At 27.2% G+C, this 26,766-nt stretch overlaps 2 protein-coding genes across 4 annotated transcripts in view; one reads left to right on the plus strand and one right to left on the minus strand.

The window, feature by feature from the left end:
- Window positions 1–26,766, plus strand: part of LOC114937165 (14 kDa phosphohistidine phosphatase) — a 95,632-nt gene that overhangs the window by 281 nt on the left and 68,585 nt on the right. Inside the window, exon 2 of the mRNA XM_029310592.2 lies at window positions 4–174. Within this exon, the coding sequence (XP_029166425.1) occupies window positions 4–174 (171 nt within the window). The remainder of the gene's footprint in view (window positions 1–3; window positions 175–26,766) is intronic.
- The window catches only part of LOC114937164 (phosrestin-2), a 71,268-nt gene continuing 46,684 nt past the window's right edge, over window positions 2,183–26,766 (minus strand). For all 3 annotated transcript variants that reach the window (XM_029310590.2, XM_029310589.2, XM_029310591.2), the window contains 5 exons: window positions 12,881–13,028; window positions 11,089–11,289; window positions 10,554–10,717; window positions 5,953–6,234; window positions 2,183–5,244 (listed from right to left, as the gene is read on the minus strand). In XM_029310590.2, the coding sequence (XP_029166423.1) occupies window positions 4,957–5,244; window positions 5,953–6,234; window positions 10,554–10,717; window positions 11,089–11,289; window positions 12,881–13,028 (1,083 nt within the window). In that variant the 3' untranslated portion in view covers window positions 2,183–4,956. The remainder of the gene's footprint in view (window positions 5,245–5,952; window positions 6,235–10,553; window positions 10,718–11,088; window positions 11,290–12,880; window positions 13,029–26,766) is intronic.

Genomic DNA, 26,766 nt, shown 5'->3' on the forward strand with positions numbered 1-26,766 from the left:
CAGGTGAAATAAATAAACACCGGTTTGTTACAATGTCTCAGTTATTGGACAAAGTGTTAGATGTTGAGATCGATGGTTTTGGAAGATTTAAATATATCTTGATCAACGTGCAGGACGATGCTAGCAAAGCTAGTAAGCAAATTGTTAGAGGAAATGCAAGATCACAGTGGCATGGTAAGTTTGCATGATACATATTTATATCTCAATTATATTAATTTATGAAAATAAAATAATTTGACATCTTAATGAACTTAATAAACTTTAATAAACTTAATTGGCAATTAATGAAATAATATATATTTTAGGTTTGTTCTTTATTGCTGAACTTTCTCAACTAAACACCGTTCTTTATTGCAGTACAAATAGCACTGGCCTGTTCTTTATTGTAGTGTATCGAAATTTAGTGCAATAGTTTCCTGTACTCGCACTAAGTCTTGAGAAAGGATAGGCAGTGCAAGAATTCACACAAATTGAATAATAGTGGGAGATTTAATTTTATAAATAGTCATAGAAAGTAAAGACTATATAACTGAGCCTGACTATAACTTATTATAAATATTAAAGTAATCTATTAAAATATTAAAACTAATATAATAATAATAAATAATATTAAATCTTACAATAACTTACAATATTAATATGAAATATTAAAGTAACTTATTTAATATTATAATAATTAACAATGCTCTTAAAAGTAAATTATATACTGACATTGTATTCGTATAATCTGAATTTGGGAAAATCAAGTGATAGGGTTAACTTTTATTAAATTTGAAAATAGGTGCAAGTGATAGTAGTAGATTTATATCTTTATCTAAAAAACCTAATAATTTATTTAACATGTGATGTGCCATGTTGATCGCTGCACTAAATGGTAATAAAATGTTTTTTATACTTGCTTAGTGCCGTAAACTGTGATCAACAATAAAGATCAGTACAACAATAAAGAACAAATCTTTTGTTAATATTATTTTGATAATATACATAAAATTATTTAGTTGTGTAATCTAAAGATAGAAAGATTATGATTGCTTTACTTATGTATGCATGTTTTATATTTTATATATACATATATATATACATATGTATATTTAGAAATTTTACTGGAGATGATTGTAGGATTATCTCTCAGTTGAATTAATTGCCAATTAAATTAATTGGAATTTAAATTAAGGAAGCTTTAAATGACTTTCATCATACATCGATAACATTTTAATGAATTAAACTAAGATGCCTTAAAAATTTTTAGTTTTATATTAACACAAAAACATTACTTACCAAAATTGTATAAATTATAGGACATATCTTTGTTAATGATTTGCAAATGTATTTTCATATTTTTGAGAAAAAAATATATGTAATACATATTTTATTACAAATAATATGTATGAGAGTTTTATATTATACAATATTCATTATACATAATCAATATATTTATGAATTTATTATTTACAATTTTGATAATACAAATTGCACATTCTTATATATCTTTATCTATTTTTATTTTAAATGAAGAAGAAAGAGGAAACATTGTTTTTATAGATGTTAATATTATCTTATTTTGAAAATTATTATTGTGAATTGATGGGTTTTTATTAATTATAATTTATAATTTTTTATAAGACTATATACTCAGTCAAAATATGTTTTTAAAAAGAAGAAAATATAATTGTATAAGACGTTTTATCATTACTGAATAAAATATTAATATATGATCAATTGTAATATTTAAAATTTATATAAAATTTAAAAATCTTTGTAGGATATATATAGATATTTATAATTTTTATAATTGTGTATCTATTAATTTGTGTCCAGAGTTACATAAGTTATGTACATATATAAATATAGTTTATTCAGAGAGTATAAATTCACAAAATAAAAAGAATTGGTATCTTTTATGGTTTAGTCTATATAAATAATTATATACAAAAAAATTAAATTATTTTGACAGTATAGTACAAAGAAAAAATTCACATAAATTCTTTTTTGACATTACAATTGGTGAAATAATATAATATAACTGCAGGGGTGTATAAAAGCAGGAGCTTAAGAAATTAAATTCACAATTATTAAAGAACATGCTATTAAAGATTTAAATAGTCTATATATTGATTATTATAATATAAAATATATATTTACTTATTTTTGGAAAGAATATAGTATAATATAATTGATCATTTTAATTTAATATTATTTAATATAGATATTTTTATAGATATAATTGTATATTTATAATTTTTTACATGATATTTCCGGATTAAATGGCCAAACTTAAAATATGAATTTAGGATCGTAAAACAGAAAAAATTTCTTTGGAAGTATACTCGCAAACGTTTCTAGAGACATTAACTTCTGAAGTTATAGAATTATAGGAATGAATAATTAAAATATCTTTTTTTTGTTTTGAAAATTAAAGAGCATTGACAAACTTATGTATAAACACAACAGGCTTGGCACTGTAAACAAAATTTCGTCTTTTTGTAAATAATTATTAGTGCATTGAATGCTTTTATAGAATAAACTAACACAATTATGTCTACTTATTTGATGATTGAAATTGTATGTACATAGTCTGTCACAGAAAAGTAATGCGATTAAATATGTAACGCATAATGTGCAACGGTGAAATATTGTAATTATGTGGAATATAAAATAATCTTGCTTTTAAAAGCAGTATAACTTTCGATTCGTTCGATTGCGTTTATGTGTATTATAATTTTTTAAAGTATATATTAATAAATCGTCACCATTTTTGTTATGAGGCGGGTTTATTCTCAATTCGTTTTGCGATTTTTTAGAAACATTTGTTTGAAAAATCTGAGCATGTGATAGAAATAATCATCAAATTTTTTTTAACTTTTATCGCATATATAAAATTTATATTTAAAGTTTGGCCATTTAATTCAGGAACATCCTATATATACATAAAAGTAAACACGTTTTGCTTATTCTTTTACGTTTTTAAAATTAATGTAGAATCTGAAAAATTAAAATGATAATAGAGTATCATATATATATTAGATGTAGGAAGATATAGACACAAAAAATTTAAAACAATTTACATCTATGAGGTTGTACGTTTTTTATAATAATTTTAGTATAGATTATAAGAATATATTACATATATATTACATTAATATTAATTTTAATAGTGTATGTAAATATATAGGAATATATCTTTTGGGAGATTTTTCCTTTTTGCAGTAAAAATTTTAAAATAACATTATCATTAATAGATATTTTCAATTTTTATCTTTTTTCTTGTTGTAAGCATGACGTCTATATGATACTTTCTAATAGTTTACAACTTCAAACATTTAATTACAGCAATGACATTTAATTATTTAAATGTTCCTCTTTTATCGAGAGCGATCAAATCTTATCATAAGCTGCACGATAATTCGAAATCAGTACATGGTGCAATTTTTGATATTCAGTAGTTTATAAACTGTAGGTGCTTTTCAGCAATGCATACAGATGATGCATACAAATAAAGCGTAATACAGTGTACGATGATTTTCAACTACGGACATAAATCGACACAGCTAAAATCCTGTGTTCGACTGCGTAGTCGTTTTGTGTCACTCCATGAATACCGACATTTTTATATTTGATTACTTTTTTCGGAGCGATAGGCAGTAAACTTTTAAAAAATAAAAAAAACTTAAAAATTAAAAAAAATTCTTTAAAAACTAATTTTGAAAACTAACTTTGAAACTAACTTTGAAAAAGATCTATAAAGTAACTGTCTTGCACTTTTGCGGTAAAAAAAACTAACTAAGCAACGTTCCAGCTACAAGTGACACTGTGTCACATATATGTATGAGTGTGTTTAATTGCTGGAAAGCATCCTACGATTATTTAATTATAATCGCATTTCTGTCAAATTATTTTTTCATGAAAAGTGCAATAAGTTGTTTATTATTTTCTAAGATTAATCTAACAAACTCCTGAACTCTATACTTTTTATTTTCTCTAAAACATGAAATTCACATTTATTTTTGTAGCCGTAAAAATAGTGAGAATTTATAAGATTTGGTATGGATTATTCATTTTTCCATCAGTGCAATTCCTATCTGTACAAGATACTTTAAAAAAAGGACACTTTTCACACCCTAAAAATTGGGCTTTTTTTTAACTGCTAAAACTCGACGAAAAATTATTGTAGAGAAAAAATTTAAAAAAGTATTTTAGAAGTTTTAACTTCAATGCGTTATGTGAACTTTTGCATTCTTTTTCTTTCTTGTTCTGTGCTTTAAAAAAGACATTGTTTTCGTGAACAAAAAAGACATTGTTTTGTTCCTTAAAATTACATATTTTTTATATTCTGTAACTCACACATACAGATTAGTTTTAAAATCGTGTAACTCAGTAAAAAATGTAAAAAAAGCGTTTTGTGTCAAATATTGTAGTTTATGAAACGTAAATTAAATTTTTCGAGAAAAAATTTTTTATCGAATATATGTAATTTTAAGGGCTAAATCAATATGTTCTTTTTTGAAAACACAGAGTAAGAAAGATATAAAAAATTTTTAAACTATTGATAGCACATTAAAATTCAAACTTTAAGCTTCAAATTACTATTTTAATTTTTTATCTATGATAATTTTTCGTCGAGTTTCAGTGATTTAAAAAATAGTTTAAGTTTTAGGGTATAAAAAGTATTTCCTATTTTTTTTAGTAGTATATATTTTTCCCCGATAAAAAAAATAAAACGAATTATAATGACAGTGTAAATTAGATGTCATCAGTCATTACTGTTTGATACTCTGAGATTTGAATATTTAATAATATTCGTTCGTTTTACTAAGAGGCTCTTCTGAAGCAGCACCAAGCTCTCTGAATGGTAACGCTGAGTCTGCATGTCTTATGATTCGAATTTTTCATGGTCTTTGTATCGCTGCTTTTCCTAAAAGACGGCCGTGACGTTGCATCGTCTCGTTGCGCCCGCTCTCAGATACTGTCACTTTCCTCACAGTGTTCTATTAGGTCCACATCAGTCACTCTCGACTCCTTTTGCTCTTTAATAGCCTCCAGCTTATTTTCCTTATTCCTGTGGTTATTACTATCCTGTTTGCTTGGTCTCTCTGTAATCTCATTTATGTTTCTTCCTAATTGCTTTGGCGATTCTCGAATGGGAGACGGGAATCCTACGAGATCCGGATCTGTGTTACTGTGCATGAGCGCGAACGGTAACTTCAAAGAAACTTCACCACCCATTGCCGAAATCAGCAATTTGACCTTAAAAGAAAAATCAAATTAGGATCGTTATGGATCTTTATGGATTTTATGAATTAATTTTTTTGAATTAAATGAATTAAGAGACATAATTGATTTTTTTAAAATAAAATAAAGAACTCATATGATTTTAATGTGAAAGCTACAATTTAATTTCCCAGAATAAGAATAATATGCGGTAATAATGCATAAATTTGGTAAAATTTTTTTTTATATTTGAGGTTTTTGCGTACACAAATATTAGAATTGATTTTCGGATAACCGACGTAGACCTTTGGTTTGATTTCAACGTTTCAGCTCACTTTATCAGAAAGGAACAGCTTGATACTGAACTGTTCCTTGTCGAGTTTTCCTTTATATGCGAACGGATCGGAAGAAGGGGGTGTGTGGGGAAAAGAACATTAGTATGAGGAAGAGAACATTAGTTTATTAAAAATAAATCTCAATGAGAGATCACTTCAATCACTTAATATTGCACCAAGAAAGTTTTATGTCTTGCGCGCAATCAATTTTAAGAGAAATTAATTTTCTATGAAACTCTTACGCATTATTATTGTATTTGGATTTTATTGACTCAGGGAATTTAAATTGATTTTTCTTTTATTACATATGTATCTTCTATGCAAATTCAATGTCTGAGCTTCATTCTTAAAATAAATATACTTAATGATACTTATTACATTTCCTATTTTTTTATAATTAAAAAATTACCTTTACATAATAAGATACGTAAATCGCAAAGACATTTCTGTCATCAGTTCCGTTCCCGGGACAAATGATTGTTGATGCCAAAGTTGCTCCAGTTTTAGTGTAGCTGTCCTCTAAGGCGATCCAATTTTTGGTTGAACCTTTAATAGGTCTGAGAGCGTAGCTTTTTTTCAAAGTATTGCCTGGACCCACAGGGCAGTCTTCTTGTGAAGACACAAGGGCCACAACATTTTTGAATTTGCCGTTGCTGAACATACAAACATCTACATGTTGTACGACAAATACCTAAAAGAAAATATTTTGTTATATAATATAGATAATGGAATAATTTTTAAATTAATTTCTGAAAAGAATCGATTGATAAAACGAAAACACATAATTGTTTCTAAGAAAAAGTACGTAATTTCTAACAGTTTTATATATATATATATATATATATATATATCTTTCATTACTTTATGCATAAAAGTATTGAAATAAGATCGTCGAAAAATAAATATTTTACGAGATATATCATATAGCGAATTTTCGGTTGGATGCACTAGTGCGCATTGGTGCACATTAAAGGTTTTTGTGCATAAATTTATAATATATAGGAATAAGTAATGAAAACAGCAAGATTTTTATAATAGTACGAGTTATTATCGTTATTTGTATTGTACAATAATAATATTTACCTCTTAGTATTAATTATTTTACATTTTTAATTATTAATGTTACTGCAAATTTATGTGCAATAACCTTTAACGTGCACCAGTGCGCACTAATGCATCCAACTGAATTTGCTGATAGGATATATTGTATTATAAAAATAAAATAAACACAAATCAGCATTGTAGATCGTAGAAAAACAACAACAAATATCAATAACATGGCCTTTTTTAGGGCATGTTTCAATATAAAGTTTATGTTATGTATATTATAAATTTTCCGTATATTGGAACTCTCTGACCTTATATTTAAGGTCGTCTTAAGTGTGATCGTCTTAAGATCCCATTCAACCAATGATCGAATAGCATCTCAAGACCGTACTTAGAACGATCTTAAATATAAGATTGGACTATGAATACCAGCCTTAGAAAGGGAAATATCTTGTGAACAGCCAATTTCATACATGGAGTTAATTTCTCCTCTTTTATAATGTACAAGGTGCTCGGATATTCAGCCAAATAATGTTTAGAGATTGTCGGAGCACCCCAAGGACTATTTTTTTGCAAATATACCTAGCGGAAACGCTTTTATTACATCGTTATGAAACATCAGCAGCAAGCTTTGAGCAAAGCAACTTTCTATGCACGTGATGTCACGTGACATCGTCCATTAACTTATCCAATTTGTTTTCCTTTCTGTTGATGTTTACATTTTTTTCTGACCTAGTTCTTTCTGACCAGAAAACAACAGAAAAGAAACTAAGAAGAGTAGGTAAGTAAAAGGAATACGCCATATATCACTGATTCAAGCTCTTAACTGTAATCACAATACGTATAGACTGAAATCATTATCGAAGGAATAAATTATTTTATTCCTGATTTTTTGAGCACCTGTTCTGAGACATTCTCTTACAGGACATCATAAGTCGTAGCGATATAACGACGAGTTTCCGATTCCACAGGGTGTCACTTAATTCGCGTTTACTAAATATGTAGCGTTATTCCTTGTTAAAAAATAAGTCGAGACGTCCTGAACGATTTTTTTACAACACATAATAAAGGAGTAATTATGGATAAAAAACATGTTGATCCTCCCGCTTTTTTTTTAAATGAAATCACTATAAGTTTATCATATATAATCGATTCCTTGCGATATTTAGAATAAAAAGTTATAAGAATAGGATGGCCAAAAAGTGAATAATTTACGAGATATTATGTAATTTAGTGACATTTTACATAAACTATAAAGTATCTTATAAAATATTCATTTTTTGATAATCTTATTTCAATACTTTTATGCACAAAATAATGCGAGAAATTGAGTGGTGTAAAGAAAACACAATTTTCTTTTAAGAAAAAATATGTAGCTGTCAGTTGCAAATATATAAATTACATAACGTGGTACTATCACATTAATGGACAGAAAATTCTCAAAGAAGAAATTATCTCAAATTATCTAATTTCAATAGTAACAACTGAATTGAAGTGGATTGAATTCTTTATAGATAGTTTGTGTCTCAATTATATGTAAGAAAATTTGCAATATACATACATACGTATACATATATGTATATGGAATACTGTATAATTATAGGTTTGTTTCGAAAATACCGGATGACGTGAAACTTTTGTTTTGTGTAGATAATTAATAATAAACTTACATGGAATTATACAATTTGTTCTCGTTTCTATTAGTTTTTATTTTTTATGGATTAAAAAAATATCCAAACAGTCAAATTTTTATAATTCTTTAATTAATAATTTAGAACAGTTAAAATCTTTCAAAGCTTAAAATTTTCACTCTGATATATCAAATTTATTGGGAGAGATTTTTTTTAGTATAAAGAGGGTATATTATTAAATTATGTCATATTTTAAGCTTTATATGTGAGCGATTTTTTCACACAAAATTATCATAAATTCTAATCTAGGAATCTTAATCTCTATATCGTACGCAAAAATCAACATCATTAAAGAGATATTTTGTAAATAATTAAATTTAATATTTATATTATTACAGGATTTATTATAGGTGTTTCCTAAAAAAATGTATAAATATATGTTTGATATGATCTTGAAAATAATAAAACATGCTTTAATTTGGAATTTTATTTTACCTTGTTTTATTTTACCTTATTTTACCTATACTCTAATCTTTATATTACTCTATTTTGCTATATTTTATTTTCCGAAGATAATTATTTGTGTTATAACAATAGCTATTTAATAGTAAAAAAAATACGGAAAGTGAAGAACGGCAATAAAAAATTAACAATCTATTCGACTTTAGTGCATTTGATTCGATGAATTAAACTTATTGCGTAAATGTAAATAAATAAATAGCAGTTTAACAATAATATATTTAATGTTATTGGAATAGTACTTTTTCCATGATATAAACATATTTTCTGTAAATATTTATAGTACTTTTTTAAGGAAAGCTAAATAATTAATCTCTATTGTTATTATAAATAAGACATAAGTTATAATATGTATAAGAGATGGTTAAATTAATTTATTACTTATTAAAAATTAGAAAGATTATTTTTTAAATTATCTATTCAAAAAGTCAAAGATCTCCCTATTCATTAAATTTAAACACGTGTCATATAAGCAACAACATTCTTATTAAGATGCTAAGGCAGTCTCTCTCATTGAGATCAAGTATACCTATGGGATATGAACATTCTAACAAGCTTATTAAATTTACGGAAGTTTAACAAGACGATAATTAATACATGAAAATTGGTAGAATGACACGAATAAACATTTCTCGCATAATTAATAGATAGGGTATTTGACGAAAGTATCGTAATAAAAGTAAACAGTGTCTATTTTATTAGTTTTTAAATAATATAATTACTTAAAAAAAAATCACGTTTTAGTATAAATTAATTTATATTTGAGTAATATTGCAGGTGGTGAAGAATTCAGATTAAAATGGCGTACCTATATAACATATATTATAATTTTAATAAAATTAAAGAATAACAAAACAAAGCTATATATATTAAGCAATTTATATGAGTAGTTTCGAATTCAAAACATTTTTCCTGTGGTATTTTTTAATGTATTTTAAAATGAAATTTGCAGAGTGAAACATTTATGTACAAATTAATTAAAGGAAGTTTGATTTGTTCGAGATGCTTTGGCAGATTAAATGTGTTTTGACAGTTAGCTTTTATATATGATTTTTCGAATAAAAATTTTAATTTGGAAATTGAAAAGAACAGCTAAGACTGTTTTATAATTCTTTCGAAATTTTCCTCACAATTAGTCATCAAACAATCGCATAGAAAATTCAATTGAATGATCCCTTTATAAGCGATTAAGTTAATTTTCTCTTTACGGTTTCGTCACGAAATGTCATCAATTTTATGCACAATTTTATTGCAATTTTTGCAAAAAAATTCATTATTATCATTGTTATGGTCAATTTTCTAGCATTACTTTTACTCACAGTATTTTTGTTATAAGTTCAATACAAGATTGTCTTCTTAGTAGCACTTACAGCTAATTTTAACAGTTATAAATGACAAATACGATATGTGTGAAAGAAGAAGAGAACAGAACATTTTTAAAATACTTATAAAGTGAATTTAAATATGGAAAATATAATAAAAATATAGAAAATAAAATATAACGAAAATTAGCATTAAACGTTTGTCATTTTAAAATTGCACTATTTTCGAAAATGGAAGCATTGCATTTTTATAATATAATGAAATATAAATATGGAAAAAAAGAAATTCTTAATTTTTATTTTTTTTATCTTTTTTTATACAATTTGCAGTTCTTAAAGAAACAAAATAGAAATGTCTATTTTATCACAATAATCAAAATAAATAATGTTTAATTTTATTTATATATACTACTAATTCTTGTTACTTATTGTTAGAATAAGAGCTCTATTTTAAAACATTAATATGGTTACATAAAATATGAATTGTTTACCTTTATTCTTCTTACGGATTTGCTGCTATTGTTGTTGACATTGATGTGGACAGTGATTGAGTCTCCATGAGCGTAAATCGCACGATCTAGCCTTGCTTCCAATCCGATACGACCGTCACTTAATAAAAATGGCTTTTCCACTGCTGCATGTGGTCCTACGTTTTCTGCAAAAATAGAAGCGAAATTGTGGTTCATTCATTTTGATTTGTATTTCGCATTTGTGATAGATGCGAATAGATAAATTTATCAATAAAATTTTAGCAGATTTTTCCGCAAAACTTGAGACATATATTGAGACATATATATATATATTATTTGAAAAAGTTCAAGTTTATATAAAAATCAAGTTTCATTTTGTGAAGTTCCGGATATAATTACAACACGTTACGCAATTACAATGTTACATTATTTTAAAGACTCGTGACATATTTTAAGACAAATAAGAGACAAATAGATATACTATATAGAAAATAAAAAATGTGTAAACTTGGATATCCAAGTAATCTACGGTATTAAATGCTGATCGCGAACCAACCATCGTCGTCGATAATTTCATTTTCTGCGGATTCCCCTCTTGTTTTGCATCCCTGAATTCTCAAGCCAATTGATGGCACTTGAGAGGGAAGTACGCTGTACATAGTTGTTGAGGGTAAAGGTGGCTTTGCGGTACGCTGGATCACCCGAATGCCCATTCTGACCGTGGTTTTACGGTGCAATCTCTCATCTGCTCGCTCCGCTAAAATCCGACACATAAAATATTAATGATGCGTGGGATGTAATAAAGGTGAAAGCTGTGTGGTGCTAAATACGAGTCAAGCCACAAATTCTTCCTTAGAAATAATTGAGCGTATCTTGGAATTATTTGCTCTCGAATCTATGTTACAAATCTCAAAGTATGATCCTTTTAATAGTCATTTTCTTTTATTGTTATGTGCTATCGGTTTTTTTATTGTATCTGCATATTTCGTAATATATTTGTATGCACTTATTTAGAATAGTTTTTCTGATTTAAAACGTAAATTAAACGTATATGAAATGATGAAAAATTAATCGAAGCAATCTAACAATAAGATGGAAGATAAAAAAAGAAATTTATGCGTGCGGAAACCAATAAGTCGAATGATGAGCGATATTATAATCGCGGATCGCGGCAATAAAGATTATATAAGCGTCGCATATCTAGTTAAAAAAAGGCGTTAAATGATTTTTATACGACCGACATTGCGGTGAAATGTCCTCAAAATTATGTATTTATATATTCTAATGTCATGCAAAGCGAGACGAAAAAATGCTGTAAAGTCATTATGATAAATACGATTGAATTATCGGCTTTAATCAATATCGGAAATGATATTAATTTAATGTATACAGGTTCTTATGTTAAAATGATGGCATCGGCATTAGTTGCAAAAATAAAATTTCGCGGTGTTAGCTCAAGTGAAAATGTGTAATAACGTAAAATATACTTTAACGTTTGTATCGATGGTTGTTTTTTCGGTATAACATTTCATATAGTCCCTAAAGCGGTATTACAACACGCGATGCTAATCAGAACATATTTTTTTAAACAACCTTGAAGTGAAAGAAAGTGTCGTTAATATTTCAAAAATTGCTGAGCTATTCTATGAATTATGATATGCAATAATGAATGAAATAGACTTGATTTCAACGACGATATAAACATAGAACACATGAGAGATCGAGAATATAAAGAAATGAGATAAGAGAAATAATATCGAGTTATAAACCCGAGAAGATTCGAGACAAATATTGTTTTGAAGGATAAACTATTAGAGACTGCTATTAGAGAAATTAAAATATTTAATACTACAGTCTATACTCTTGAGAACGTATTTTTCCGCATTATAATATTTTTAATTTCTGATAAAGGAGCGGCGTTTATTGTGCATTTTAACGTTTATTGTAAAGACGAGAACACATAGAACACATGAGAGATCGAGAATATAAAGAAACGAGATAAGAGAAATAATATCGAGTTATACCCGAGAAGATTCGAGACAAATATTGTTTTGAAGGATAAACTATTAGAGAAATTAAAATATTTAATACTATAGTCTATACTCTTGAGAACGTATTTTTCCGCATTATAATATTTTTAATTTCTGATAAAGGAGCGGCGTTTATTATGCATTTTAACGCTTATTGTAAAGACGAGAGCATTGAATACAACTATTATTATTGAAGTTTTACGAGTGAACGGAGAAGTTGAGCGAATTAACGTATTTTCACATTTAATTTCTCTTCTTTGATCAAAGTCGAAAGCAGAACAAAAATAAAACTTAAGAAAAATAGCAGCTTTTCCTCACCGACATAAGCTTTGACATCATAGCTGGTACCAATAGGTGCACCATTGTATTCTTTAGCTGGTACCAGTTGCACAGATGGTGGGGCTAATGGTGTGATTTCCATTGTGAATGCGTGAGCATTGGGTCCTAATCTTTTGACAAGTGCTTCCTGTAAAAAAATACAACGTTCAATGTATAAGATATTTCATTTTAAATTCCTATATCAAATATTTTAAAAAGTTATATTTTAAAGTGAATATCGTAAAAAACTTTTTTTTTTTTAGAAAATTTTTGAACAAAAATTTCTCGGTTTCAAGCAAGAATTATGATGTTAATTTTGCGTCACATTTTTCCAAGATTATTGATGTCAAAATTATTTTGATCTTTTTTTTTAAATATAAATTTTCATTTTTTATTGCGCATTCTTGTAAGTGAAATGTTATCAAAACATTATAATAAAGTTTCTTTGTTCAGTATTTTCCGAGATAATAAAGCTTGAAAGTTATTTGCTTAATTTTTGGCATTGGAAAAATTGTGTGCTTGGATTTTAAATCATTTAAGAGGAACAGAAAAGTTTATTAAAATAAAATCTCGAATTGAGATTTATTTAATTTCTTGATATTGTACCAAGAAAACATTAATACTCTATGCGCATGTATCGGTTTCAACGAAAAATTAATTATTTCTTAAAATTGACGCACTGACATTCTTGCCCATTAAATGCAAAATATAATTTTCACATTAAGAGTCTTTTTAGTAGTTTTCAAAAATAACGAAAAATAACGAGTTATTTTTCAAAAAAAGAAATGGTAATTGTAACGATTTATTTTTATAAAATAATTCTTTCTCTCTCTTTCTTTCTTTCTTTCCTTTTCCTTCCATCTTCCCTTTGATGTTTAATTATCATGAATTCCTTGCTTCTCACGTTCGGAGTGCTTGATTATGCGAATTCTTTTGCCTTTCACATTCGAGATCCTTTATTATCTCAAATTTCCTTACGTTTCATAATTATAATGTTTAATTTAAAAATATAGTTCTTCTCTATCCGTAACCTCTTGTCAGAGAGTGATGATTTTTCTACATGTGTCTGCAGCGTTCTTTTTATAGTTTTTCCGCATACATACATCTATAATTTTTATCTAAGTATTTGCGAGCGACTAGATTAGAGAGGTTCTCTCGGCAAGATACTCTCAGTGGTTTACTGTGTTGTCTGTCGATTGACGATCGAATAGATCTAAAGCATGTTTCTAGCTCGAGATTTGAACCCGAGATTCTTGGATATGGAGAGCGGTCGTACAACTTTCTGTGATCTACGATCTCATACTTCTCTATAGTGCAATAACTAAACTGTTTGAAACAGATACGTGGATTTGGAGATAAACTATAGTTAATTGCAACTAAAAGAGAAGTCCAGAATCAATTTAATCGATATTATTGCGACTTAATCAAACCTTTAGACACAATTAACTTTATCAAAATTACGATTTTATTTGAATGGTCTTCAAAATAAGATTTAAAATATATAATTTTGTAAAGCTTTTCGACTTTCTAAGCAAAGCAAAATATACTCTACACTATTATGTGAATAAAAAAATATTAAAAAATTATATTTATATAAACAGAGACATTACTGAAAAACAGCAGAATTTAATGTTAGTTGTCGCAACAGGTTGTTCAACAGGTCGTTCAACGACCTGTAAAATTTTAGAGGTCCTAGATGTGAATCATCGGTAAAAATTAATCACTTTTAGAAATTTCTGGAACTGTTTTATGTTAGTTATAGATTTGGAAAATTTTAGTTTCGACGCGCTAATGATTTAATCCCGTTCACTGTATAACTGAGAAATGTAATTTCGCTAATGCCGAAAATACATTTCGCAGCAGTGATTATAAACCATTTTTATTTAACTATTTAAACAAAGTTTTTATCGTAATGCTGCGTTTCGTTCTCGGACGCTATTAAAAGAATCATCGATAAAAGCATAAAGAAAAATAATTCTATCAACAAATTTGTCACGTTTGAATGACATTATGTTATCTGAACATTATGTTTAAAAGCTTTAAAAAGACCAAACGGAGTCGCGTTCACAGTTTTTTTTTTACATTTGTGGATAGCTTCTCGTTTTCTGCACTCCAACTGCATAAAGAGTGGCACTTTGTTGCATTCTTTTTGAAACGCTGATGATATCCACATATTTTCGTTATTATTATTTTCGTGCTGTGAGTTTGGTTGCGTCCACACAGGTACGAGAAATAACGCCGTCGATTATTCACGATTGATTTTCAAGCTTAAGTTCTGAGTGCACTAATCTGGTTATTTCTCCCACTGTCACGATTCGTCCTTGATCGGCTCGAACCTCATAAATCCAATGAATTATTTCAATAATGGCTGTGACGTTTGTATCTCTGGTGGAAACTCACTGTGTTTTAAGTGGTAAATGATTCTTCCACAGTGTTAAAATTATCGGGAATTGACAGAAGCTTTTTTAGATCTCTGAAAAACTGTGAAGTTTTTCAGAGAAACGTTTAGTCACCAATTTCCTCGCTTTCCATCAATTTCCGCACTCACAAATGATCGAACCCATGAACCTTTTTATTATTTCCTTTTTTAAATATATTTATATTATCCGATTAAATTGCTGCGAATAAAATTGCGATGAAGTATTACTTTACTAATTGAATTTTGATACGATACGATACGCACTTCTATGGTAAATCTCGATTAACATTTTTATAATGCGTTAGGTAGCATACGCATATGAGGAAAAATACATGATAATCACTTTGTCATAGTATTCTAATGATATATCACATTTGGCACTTTTAATCGATTCTGTTTTTCCTTTTTTGGATTAAAAAAAATTTTTTTTCTCGCAAATTTGGCATTATTTTGATTTTATATATATATGGCGATCACGCGTCTTGTCCCTCTTCACGTCTTGTGACTTATTATTAACCTAATTAAAAAATATTTATATTCAACTTTCAAAGAGAAAAACCAGTATGAAAGATATATAATTAAAGAGTGTTAAGTATTACAATATTGTACATATATAGGTCGCTCTTTTTGTTTTCATTACTATTAATAAAACGTCAAGTAACTTTACGATTTCTCCGACCTATAGTCGAGTTGGTTATGATATCCTATATTTGCTCAATATATTTTTCGCCGAGATTCACGTTGAATTTTATTTCATTTTTCGTGATATGGGCAGACATAAACTGCGTTTTCAAAAGCTTAAATTACAACATACTTTTATGTGGCCACAATTATAAAATGCGTATAAATGTTGCTTCACTATACTAATTTTTTTATTCTTGTAAATAGTGTCAGCTAACTTGTTGGCTATATTTCCAACCACAGGGAGTGTTATTCTTGCAACACCCACATACTTGTTTTTTCTAAAAAGAAATGTTTATTTTGCATACATACACGTTCACCTCTTTTTACTTGGATCACCATTTCGAGATAATAACGTGGAGCGTGCTTTAAATAATATAAACTCGAATGAACTTAACAATATTTATTATACTAATTAAAATATCCAAATAAATTATGAAAATTAGTTATTTGTGTACTAGTTAATGTGTCACGCAAAAAGTGCTCACGCGAAGAGCAATTGATTTTTTAGTTTTGTACGTGTCGAAAATTCGGACGAGAATCCGTATCGGTCACAATTCAGAAAGAAAAAACAAATAGGAAAAGCACAGAGTAAAATATTTTTATTTTTTATCACAATTTAGGAGAATCAACTACATGTATGCATTTTTATATGTAATGTGTATCATTGATAACATTTTAAGAAACATTATTTGAACATACCTACTTTATTCTAATAATTAAAAAAAATAAAATTATTCAAAATTTTTATCTATGTATATATTTACATTAAACATAATTAAAGAAATTTGACAGTAACCTAAAATTTTTGTACTGTGGAATATAAATTGTATATCTGTTACGTAAAATATAATTATTTTGTTGCATTAAAAAAAAATATTCGCAAATAAATGAGATTAAAAGAAAGGTATATACAAATATTTTTAGTAAAGTGTACGTATTTTGAAATAATTTATGCGAAATATCATATGTATTATTATAAATGCTTTATTGCTCTTATTGATTTTTGATGAGTTAATATTTGTAGAAACTGTATTTTTATATTTGTAAACACCTACGTCATTTTATTCTAAATATTTTCTTTTCAAAATATCAAAACCAAATATTATTAATTAATACTTGCAATTAATAAGACAAATATATATATATATATATATAAAATGAAAAGTAAATAATAATATTAATGAAGCTAATCTATATAAACTTGTGAATGTAATAAAAAATATATTTTAACATTTATCAAATCTTAAGATAAAATATACATACAGTGTAAATTTAATTTTAGATTTCTGTGCACTAAACATTTTTTATCTGTATTTTGAATTTTTGCGAATAACATCGATACCTGAAATAATACATAAAGAGTAATATATCAAAAATATATAAAGAATATATAAAGAATATATAAAAAAATATATAAAGAATGTTTGAAAATTTTTTTCTGTATATAATTTTGATAAATTTATATTCCCTTTCTAAAAAAGGTATGCAAAGTCGATTATCGTAAATATTACTGCTTTTCTGCCATACTATAATATTTTGTGAACAAATATGTACGCTTTAATTAAACTCGGGCGAGATTTTATACCCCATATATCCATCACGCTGCGCGGTTCGCGCGAAACTGATTTTCGTGCGAGGTATCGCAAGCGCGGGCCCGATGGTCACATGACCAGTGGTCATGTGACCAGTAGTCATGTGACTAGTGGTCACGTGACCATCGGTCCCGCGCTCGCGATACCCCGCACGAGAATCAGTTTCGTGCGAGCCGCGCACTATAATGGACGTGTGGGATGTACTAATTTGATCACGTCATTTGCGCGAGCCGTGCAACGTAACGGATGCATACAGACACGCGAATCTAATGGAAGCACAGATATTTTAATCGAAAGATTTTTGTAGAAAATTTTTTTTGTTTTCTGTTAAAAATTTAGATATTGAATTTTTAAAAAAAATTTTTATAAATTACGTAATTAATAAACATTTTATGCATGCATTGCAATAATAATTTTATACATGCGTCGTAATTTTAAAGATTTTATCAAAGAATAATAATTTCGCACGTAATTATATTCGATTAAACTAAACGAAATGAGAAAAAATATATAAAGAGATACAAAATAGTTCTCAAACAATACAATAAAAATTCGGCTAATTAAAATTATGTACGTAATAGAAATTTGACATAGAAATTCGAATTCAAATTATAGTCATATTCATAGCATCAAGCAACTGTCATCGCGAAGATTAACATTTTGACAGTTGTAAAATAAATAATAGTAATAATCAAAGGCGCGCTAAGTGCGCTTGTGTAGTCTAGTAATATAACATCTGTAAATTTCATAGCCTTGATATATACAGGATATCTTGCAAAGACCTTAACAATAGAGTAACAATTTAAGGATAATTTTTTTGAGATCATTTTAAGAAAAATATCTTTATACTAAACTGCTCAGATTATAACAGTTTTTGAATTAGAAGCATTTAGAGATAGCGAATGAGGTAGTCTAAAGTTCGCATGTTTAGGCAGATATGACATAGGCGAATTTTGATAATCATTTTTCTTGTCAATATTAATATTGTGGAGCACGTAAATCATTATGGAGAAATAATAATAGTGTAAATATTATGTTACTGTTTGTTTTTATATTTTTATTTATTTTTTTATTGGTTATATTTCGAATTCTTTGATTTTTGGCTTCTCGTAGGTATCACATTTCCGTTTTTGTGGAAATGCTTTTTCTATTTCATTAATATCAATATTTTCTTTTTTTAATTGTATTTTTTCATAAATGACATTTTGTATTGATGATTTATTACTTTACTATATATTGTTTTTTTACAATATTTTAAGGAGTAAAACCTTATCAATTAATTTTAAAAACATCTTTACATTACTTTCGCAACTATTATATTATTTGCTCCAATCTTTTATTAGAAACAACGTTTCTATGGATTGTCATATAAAATTGGTTTTGCGTTTATAGGTTTTATTGGTAATGTCATGTTTGAAAAGATATTTTATTATATCAAAAAACTCATTTTTTTCAAGCATTAAATTATCTATAAAAAAGAAACAATTTTAGAAGTCCTTTTATATTTTTGTTTTAAAATTGTTTATTTACCTTTTTCTTTATGTTTTCATTGTCTGTTCCAACATTACAAATAATGTTTGTACTAAATTATCAAATGGACATGAATTTAATAAACTGCAATTTTTGAGAAACACAGTCTTTCTGGTGTCCCAAATAAATTGGTAACTGTTTTTTGATGATTTATTTTAAATATATATTCTTTAATATACTTTTTTCATCTTCCTCGTTCGTTAGAAATTTAATTATTGTCAATGTATCTATTTCAGATGTTTCTTCTTTAATATTTTATCATCATCAAAAAATATACTGCAGCTACCAATAGAATCTGTTTTTAGAACATTTAATCTACTAATAATTTTTCCTTTCTAGTTTTCTCTCTCTTGGAGATTCTGTAATTCACATTAACTAGTTTTATCTAATTGATATCGGTCTATTTCAGAATTAGTATCGGCTAAGAGCATTCTACCAAATAAATGTTCAGTGATATGCCTTCGATTAAAAGTGTCTATTTTTAAAGTTTTATTTTTTATATCTTTGAAAACTATGTTTTTATTGATTTTATTTCTTTTTCGCAACTTGCTGTAAATTCTCCCATGTTTTCATAATCTATTTTAATCTCAATAATTTTGTCCATAATGGTAATAGTAAAATATCTTTTTTTAAGATTTTGGTAAATTGAATGTTGCAATAAGCATTTGATTTGTCGGTTTCGCTTTTTGATTCTGTTTCTAATTTGTTTCAATAATTTCAAGCCATTCTTTTCAATTATTAGACGCTATTTCCGTAAGATGCGTTATGTCCTCCGTAAAATCATCCAAGCTATTCATCTTCATCATCAGTGTGTTCTGGTCCACCGCGTCCTATTTTTCTATTATAGGTTGCATTCAGAAAAACGGCGAACATTTCTGGACGCATATGTCGCTGTATCGTATTGAAAAATTATTTTTTTTAAATATAGCGAGACATTTTCCAGCAATATTAATAAATTTATTTCCAGAAAATTTAAATAGCTTTTCACTATTTACCCTGATAATTTAAATGATCCAATTTAGGATAAAATAAAATACTGACAGTTGATCTTTCTATCACTTTTTTTAAAAGAACGTTTAAAAAATACAAAATGTAAAGAAAAAATGTATCATCTAGATCTCATAAATTAATTTTAAATTAATGTTGAAAATTATTGACCATATATTCGTGAAGATTGTGACCAGATATGATAATTGATGAAATATGAGTGTTAAATGTCGATGAATATTGTTTTGTAAATTCTTAGCTGTTATTCTTGTTACAATATCTACAAAAGTTTATTTTCTATGCATAATCTTGAGATAAATAATGTTGTATTTTTGAGTAATAGAATGTATTTCTTTTATAAGTTTCTGTGAAATGTTGTTTTTGACATTTCGAGTTGACGACTAATTACACGAATACTCGCTGAAGAATTTTCTTCTATATTATGTAGCACTTCTTTATTTTCTACTTTACAAGCATAAAAATAACGACCAACGAAATTTTTTTTATTGGTATTACAAATCCTGAAGTTCGAATTCTATTTATTAAACGAAGAAATATGCTTCGATTTAATTTCCTACGATTTAGATATCGCTCTACATATTTTCCTTCGCATAGTTTTGTGTGCACTTTGATTATTTTTACTATAAATGTGAGCAATATATTGTAGATGTTGCCATAACTTTGAGTAATGCTCAAAAGGTTTTAACTATTGTTTATTATGGAATATATTTATTTATGGAAAGTTATTAACAAATGAAGGTGTAAATGAATATAAAGCTAAACAGATTGATAATAAAAGATTTAATATTTGACATAATTTATGTAGCTATATTAGGCATACACACGTACAGATAAATCAATACAAAACTTTATATAGAGTACTCAAAATGTCAAAAATTTAAAAATAAATATGTCAGTCAGAAAGAGGCTCTATCTAGATTTGCAACTTCTTATGCGCGAAGTAAGTTTACATCAGCCGAACTAAACAAAGTCTATAATTATAGATGTTTCGTATTGAAAGTAGTGGGCGATATGGAATGGATTTGGCTTTACGACAAGTTGCAAACCTATGTGCAATCGTATAATTATAGATATTTTGCATTGAAAGCGGGAAATGTAAAGTGAATTTCGCTCTGCAAATGTTTGTCTAAGTGTAAATATGTATACGTAATATTGTAATATACATATGTATATATATTCTAGAAACTTATGTTCAATATTGAATCTTTTATTGCCACATTCAATTTTATTGGTCCTCGTTTTGTATATATCTTTATTTGTTAATAACTCTTTAATAAATAATATGCGACAGCATAAAGCTGAAATCTTTGAAAGATTATTTAGGATTATGATCTTGAGATCATATATCTGCATGTATAAAGCCTATCGCACAATAGAAAAGAAAAAGCATCGGCAATAGGAACAAAGAATAAGCCAGACAACAGAAATAACCACATTTTAACTTGCTGGAAATTGTGTATTAATGTTTAATAGACTATGAAATAGAAACAGAATTTACAACGCGAGGAATTATTACCTGATCAATTGCAGTGATTCAGTTTTAGTGTTTCAGTATTACACAGGTTTCTGTTCCGTACTTCTATATTCTCTGTTCCTATTATTCGTACTTTTGTATTGTGTCAAGGAAATTCTAAACGTCCCATTTAACAATAAAACATTTTTTCGCACCCTTTTCTTTTTATTGGTTGAATAAAATCATAAATGCTTTTCCACGATTAAAATATATAGACTATAGACAAACCATTTTTTAAATTAAAAAATTAAAATTTTTTTATTCTTATCATAAAATCGATGGGTTCGCGCTTTGTTTCTATATATACTTTAGTGCGTAAAAATATTTTATCAATAAAACAGGACGGCGAATCGAATCTGAATTTTTCATTTGGGGCAACTACTATTTCTCGATGAATTTTTATTAAGTGCGAAGAACTTGAATTGTATTTTGTTAAACTATATAAATTTAAGATTTATGTTATATTGTCAATTTTTACTTTATTATTTTATGAATTTAAAAGTTTTTAAATATTTTCTAATTCTGCTGCCCAACTAAACTCGATATTTTTATTTTTAAAGGGGCTGAGTAGATAGTTCACTCAGCCTCCCCTTCACTTAAAAATTAAAATTTTTACACCGGATATGACGAGTTCAAAATTTTGAACTTGTGGGATTTGAAAGTTCCAAATTCATATCAGATTTATTTTCTATTTTGCCGTGGTAATGTAAGATTTATTTTTAGAATGACGGATTTTTTATCGAAAAAACACTTAAATAAAAATTCGAAGTTAACAATACGAGTAACAGTACAGTACAAACAAAAGCAAGTCTTTTCTGTACTTGTTCTAGTACAATGTGTACAAGGTTTTTGTGAAGAGCATTGTTAAAGTGGGAATGACGATAATCGAATGATTATGTAATGTCTATTAACACAGGTTTAACGATCATTTTAAGGCTTGTCAAATAACCACACCTTAAGCGAGAAAGTGACAAATAACCACACCTTGAGCAAGTAAGTGATTCGAATATTTCTGAATTACACTTATCGTTTTTTTAATTTAATTTTTTAAAATATTTTTTAGATCTATAAGCAAAGATATTTCTTCTCTTCAAGTTGCTACCTAAATTTAATCCGCATTAACTCATCTTATACGAATAGAGCTCTGATTTTTCCCTCCTTTTTCTGCTAGTCATTTTCCAGCATCTGCAGCGTTGAGTTCGTGATTTTTCCTTTCCAATTTCATCTGATTTTTATTTCTTTCCGTTAAAGTATATATATATATATAGGGTGTCTCATTTTAAATAATGCATTGCTATTTTTTGAAAACGAACGTTTTTATTGCAAAATATTTTATACGAAAATTGTAAGATTTCAAGAATGACATCTTATCATAAATATAGTCTTATTCCAGATAGAGGTAATTTTTTTACATAAATCAATGATTCGTAATTTTTATAAAAATGTTGTAAGAAAAACATTTTTCCGGTTAAAAAAAATTGCAATTTGTAAATGTTGCAACTGCATAATTAAAAAAAATAACTATATGTTTATTTACATCAATTATTTATCTCATTATTTTATGCAAAAGAAATATTAAAGCAAGATTATTGAAAAATGAATACATTACGAAATATTTTATATTTTTTTGTTAGACTATAACATAAAATATCTAAAAATTTATTTTTTGACTTTTTCGACTATTCTATCGATTAGTCTAACAATTTTTACATCAAATATTACGCAGAATCGATTTATGAAAGAAAATTATGATGATTCTATTAAAAAAAAAAATAATTACCTACTTCGAAATCTCAGGTCTCCATTTAGAATTAAACTATGCTTATAACAAGATCTTTAGAAATTCTACAACTTTTATATAAAACATTTTTGATGGAAGCCTTGATGTTCATAAAACAGTAATGCATTATTAAAATAGGACACTCACACACATACACATACATATATTAGATGTATTGAATAACGAAAAATCCAAGAATTGTTTTTCAATTCAAAATTTTTTCACTGTTATTTTATTTACTGTTTTCTTAGTGAAAAATTTGAAACAAAGTTTGCGAGCTAAGTATTGTAACTAGTAAGTAGGAATAGGCCTGCGAAGAGAGAATTGATTCGGATTCTGACAGAGATTGCACATTTGTTCTAAAAATGAAATAATAGAGAATAAAAGTATAATTAAAAGGCTTTCGTATAATTAAAATAGCAATAAATGTCAGGCACGATAAGTAAAGCGCGAAAAAAAATATTGTACTCAACAATTATAAAAAATGAATTACCGAACGTTTCGGTCTTATTCTTCAGGCTATCTTTAACGTAACTTTAAATGTAAATTAAAAACTCAGCTTACACTAAGTCAACACTAATAAAATCACAAGTAGTCATCAGTTATAGTCGTTAAAATAAAACAAAAATCTCTCACGCTTTTCAAAGCATAGATAAAAGTAGCAAGAAAGATACTTTAACGATATATCGTTCCTAAGTTGATATAGGCAGGAAAGTTGAGAAATTAACAAAAATGCTCTAATACAAAATAAAAATATAAAGACATGAATGGAACATATGATGCAAGAAAAAAATTGTTATACAAAATTTTATATCAGTTGAGACGCTTGATAAAAAATAGATTATAATACAAATAATATAATTCCGCATGTCAATCTAAAAATCTGATGCAACGATGTTCGAGGGACAGTAATGTATTGATTTAAACGTCACAAAGTGAAGCGCCCAAACAAAGTAGTAGTTATTACAGTTAAAAATCATGTGAACCATATATGCCACGTATAAATTTTGAATGAATCATAAGAACAATTTAAAATGCACACATTACAGCATACATTAGGATTGTAAGAGTTATGCTCAGGGAAACGTCTAGCATATTCTTGCGCAGCAAGAATTGAGCTTTGATTACATTCTCCATAAATGATAAGCATGTCATAACATTTGTTTGCTGTATAATTTATTTTATTTTTTTTGCTACTCTTAAGGTGCAACAATTGATTGTCTTACGTTTTTCACCGATTTATAATTTAAGATGCATACATACGTACGTACGTATGTATGCACATGTGTATGTCAGAATTGTAAGAATTTAAATGTAATCAGAGCTCAATTCTTGCTACGCAAGAATATGCTAGATGTTTTCCTGAGCGTAGATCTTCCGATCATAATTAATGTATGTCGTAATGTGTGCACTTTAAATTGTTCTTACGATTCATTGCAGAAACAGAAATAGATTCGTAATAAAACTCTTGAATATTTTTACAATAATTTCAATATTGTCAAAAAGCCAAGCACCTTTTTCACTGATTATTTTGTCATTCCTGAGCGTGCGAAATTTTAGTCTAATAATTCGTTATCTTTAAATTTTTCTCATTTGAAAATTATTATAACTTCAGCATTTTTGTACGAGAATTTTTGTTTTAAAATGATACAAAGAAATTAAATATTTATCGCTAATTTAGGGACACTCTGTATATATAGCAGAGAAATTCTGATCTTACCATGAAGTATCTTCAAATAATTTTACATTTTCAAATAAGTTTCAAATAATTTCCTTGCATAATTAATTTATAATTTTATTGAAATATTAATAAAGTTACTATTTTGTATATATTTTAACATAATATTACAAATGCACACATTTCTCAAAATAATTAAGGGATAAAAAAATTGTCTAAAAATGAGGAAATTTTAAATAGCTGTAACTTTTTAAAAAAAAAACTGAAATTTAAATTTTAAAAAAGAGTTTTAAAGCTTGAATTTCGCTCTATTTTCTCTAGTTCTATTTTCGAAAGGTCACAGATTTTTTTATTTTCTTTATTCCTAAAAAAATTATTTTTTATTCTTAATTATTTTTTACATGCAGATAGCGATGAACTTAACGAAATGAGAAATTTCCTTTTCATTTTGTAGATATATTGCATGCACAAAATAACTTGAAAAAATTTTTTGACCTTTTCGCGTTAAAGCTTGAAGTTTTCTCTGCAAAATCATTTTCGAAAATTTTAATTTCGATTTTTCCTTATCAAGGTATCGAGAATTGAAGAGAAAATGGTCATTTTCACTTTGATCGTTCATAACTTCATTAAAAGTTATCGTATTAATTAAATAATTTGTAATATTGTATTATGCTATATAATAATACATAATTCCATTATTTTGCGGATTAATAAAAATAAAAATTATTTGATGTAAAAAATAAAAAAGAAATGGCCATGATACATTCACTGCATTTTCGAAAAATATTTTGTTCTGTTTCGGAATAAGGCTAATTACAATTTATGTATTTGGTCTGCAAATTGGTCTGGCTATTGTAGAAGAGGAGATAATAATCTACACGTGGCGCTTATATAAATCGAAATGTATTTCCTTAAAATTTTATATGGGCCAACAAGCAATTTGCACCGGTACTATTTTATACATTTTCGTGTATTTAATGCTGCATTTTCTATCTCGATAATCAATAATGCGATCAATTTTTAAAATTTTATTGCACTCTTGATGTAGCGTATAAATAGCATATTCGATTTATATTGAACACGATCGTATATTTTTGACATTCACTCTGAAACACGATTTTTTTATTCATCGCTCGAGATGCATCTCGAAATTGCATCTGGAACATTTTTTCGCATGAGTTCACGCATGATTTTATTTTCGAATTGAACTTCGAAAGTCGTTTTGCACAATTATTTATTCATATTTTGGATTAACGCGTAAAGCACGTATCGCTTTTCGGGAAATTATTCTCACTGTTAAACGCTTGCGTAAAAGGAACACGATAAATAATTGCTACCTGGAAACCTCGGAGACCTTCTGTTGTTCAGGTTAGGTCAGGGTCAAGGACGTATTTCCTCGAGAACAGTTTCACTACGTCCTCGAGACTTTGCAGAGAATTTCAGATTTTCCTTGGTCAAGGTTAACATATTTTCCACTTTTGAAAGCTCTCTCTTTTCGTCAATCCTAATTTTTTTTTTATATTATCGATCGATAATATGTAATTTTACCATTATTTATTTTTATTTGAGAATAATCGTAAATTAAAAAAAGAAACGCAGAAAATACAATATATGTATATTGCTTTACTATTTCGAAATATATTACAATAATTACAAATATATGTAAATAAAATATATTAGTT

Source organism: Nylanderia fulva, unplaced genomic scaffold, assembly GCF_048542155.1.
Source record: "Nylanderia fulva isolate GAGA-0341 unplaced genomic scaffold, ASM4854215v1 Scaffold2, whole genome shotgun sequence".
NCBI lineage: Eukaryota > Metazoa > Arthropoda > Insecta > Hymenoptera > Formicidae > Nylanderia > Nylanderia fulva.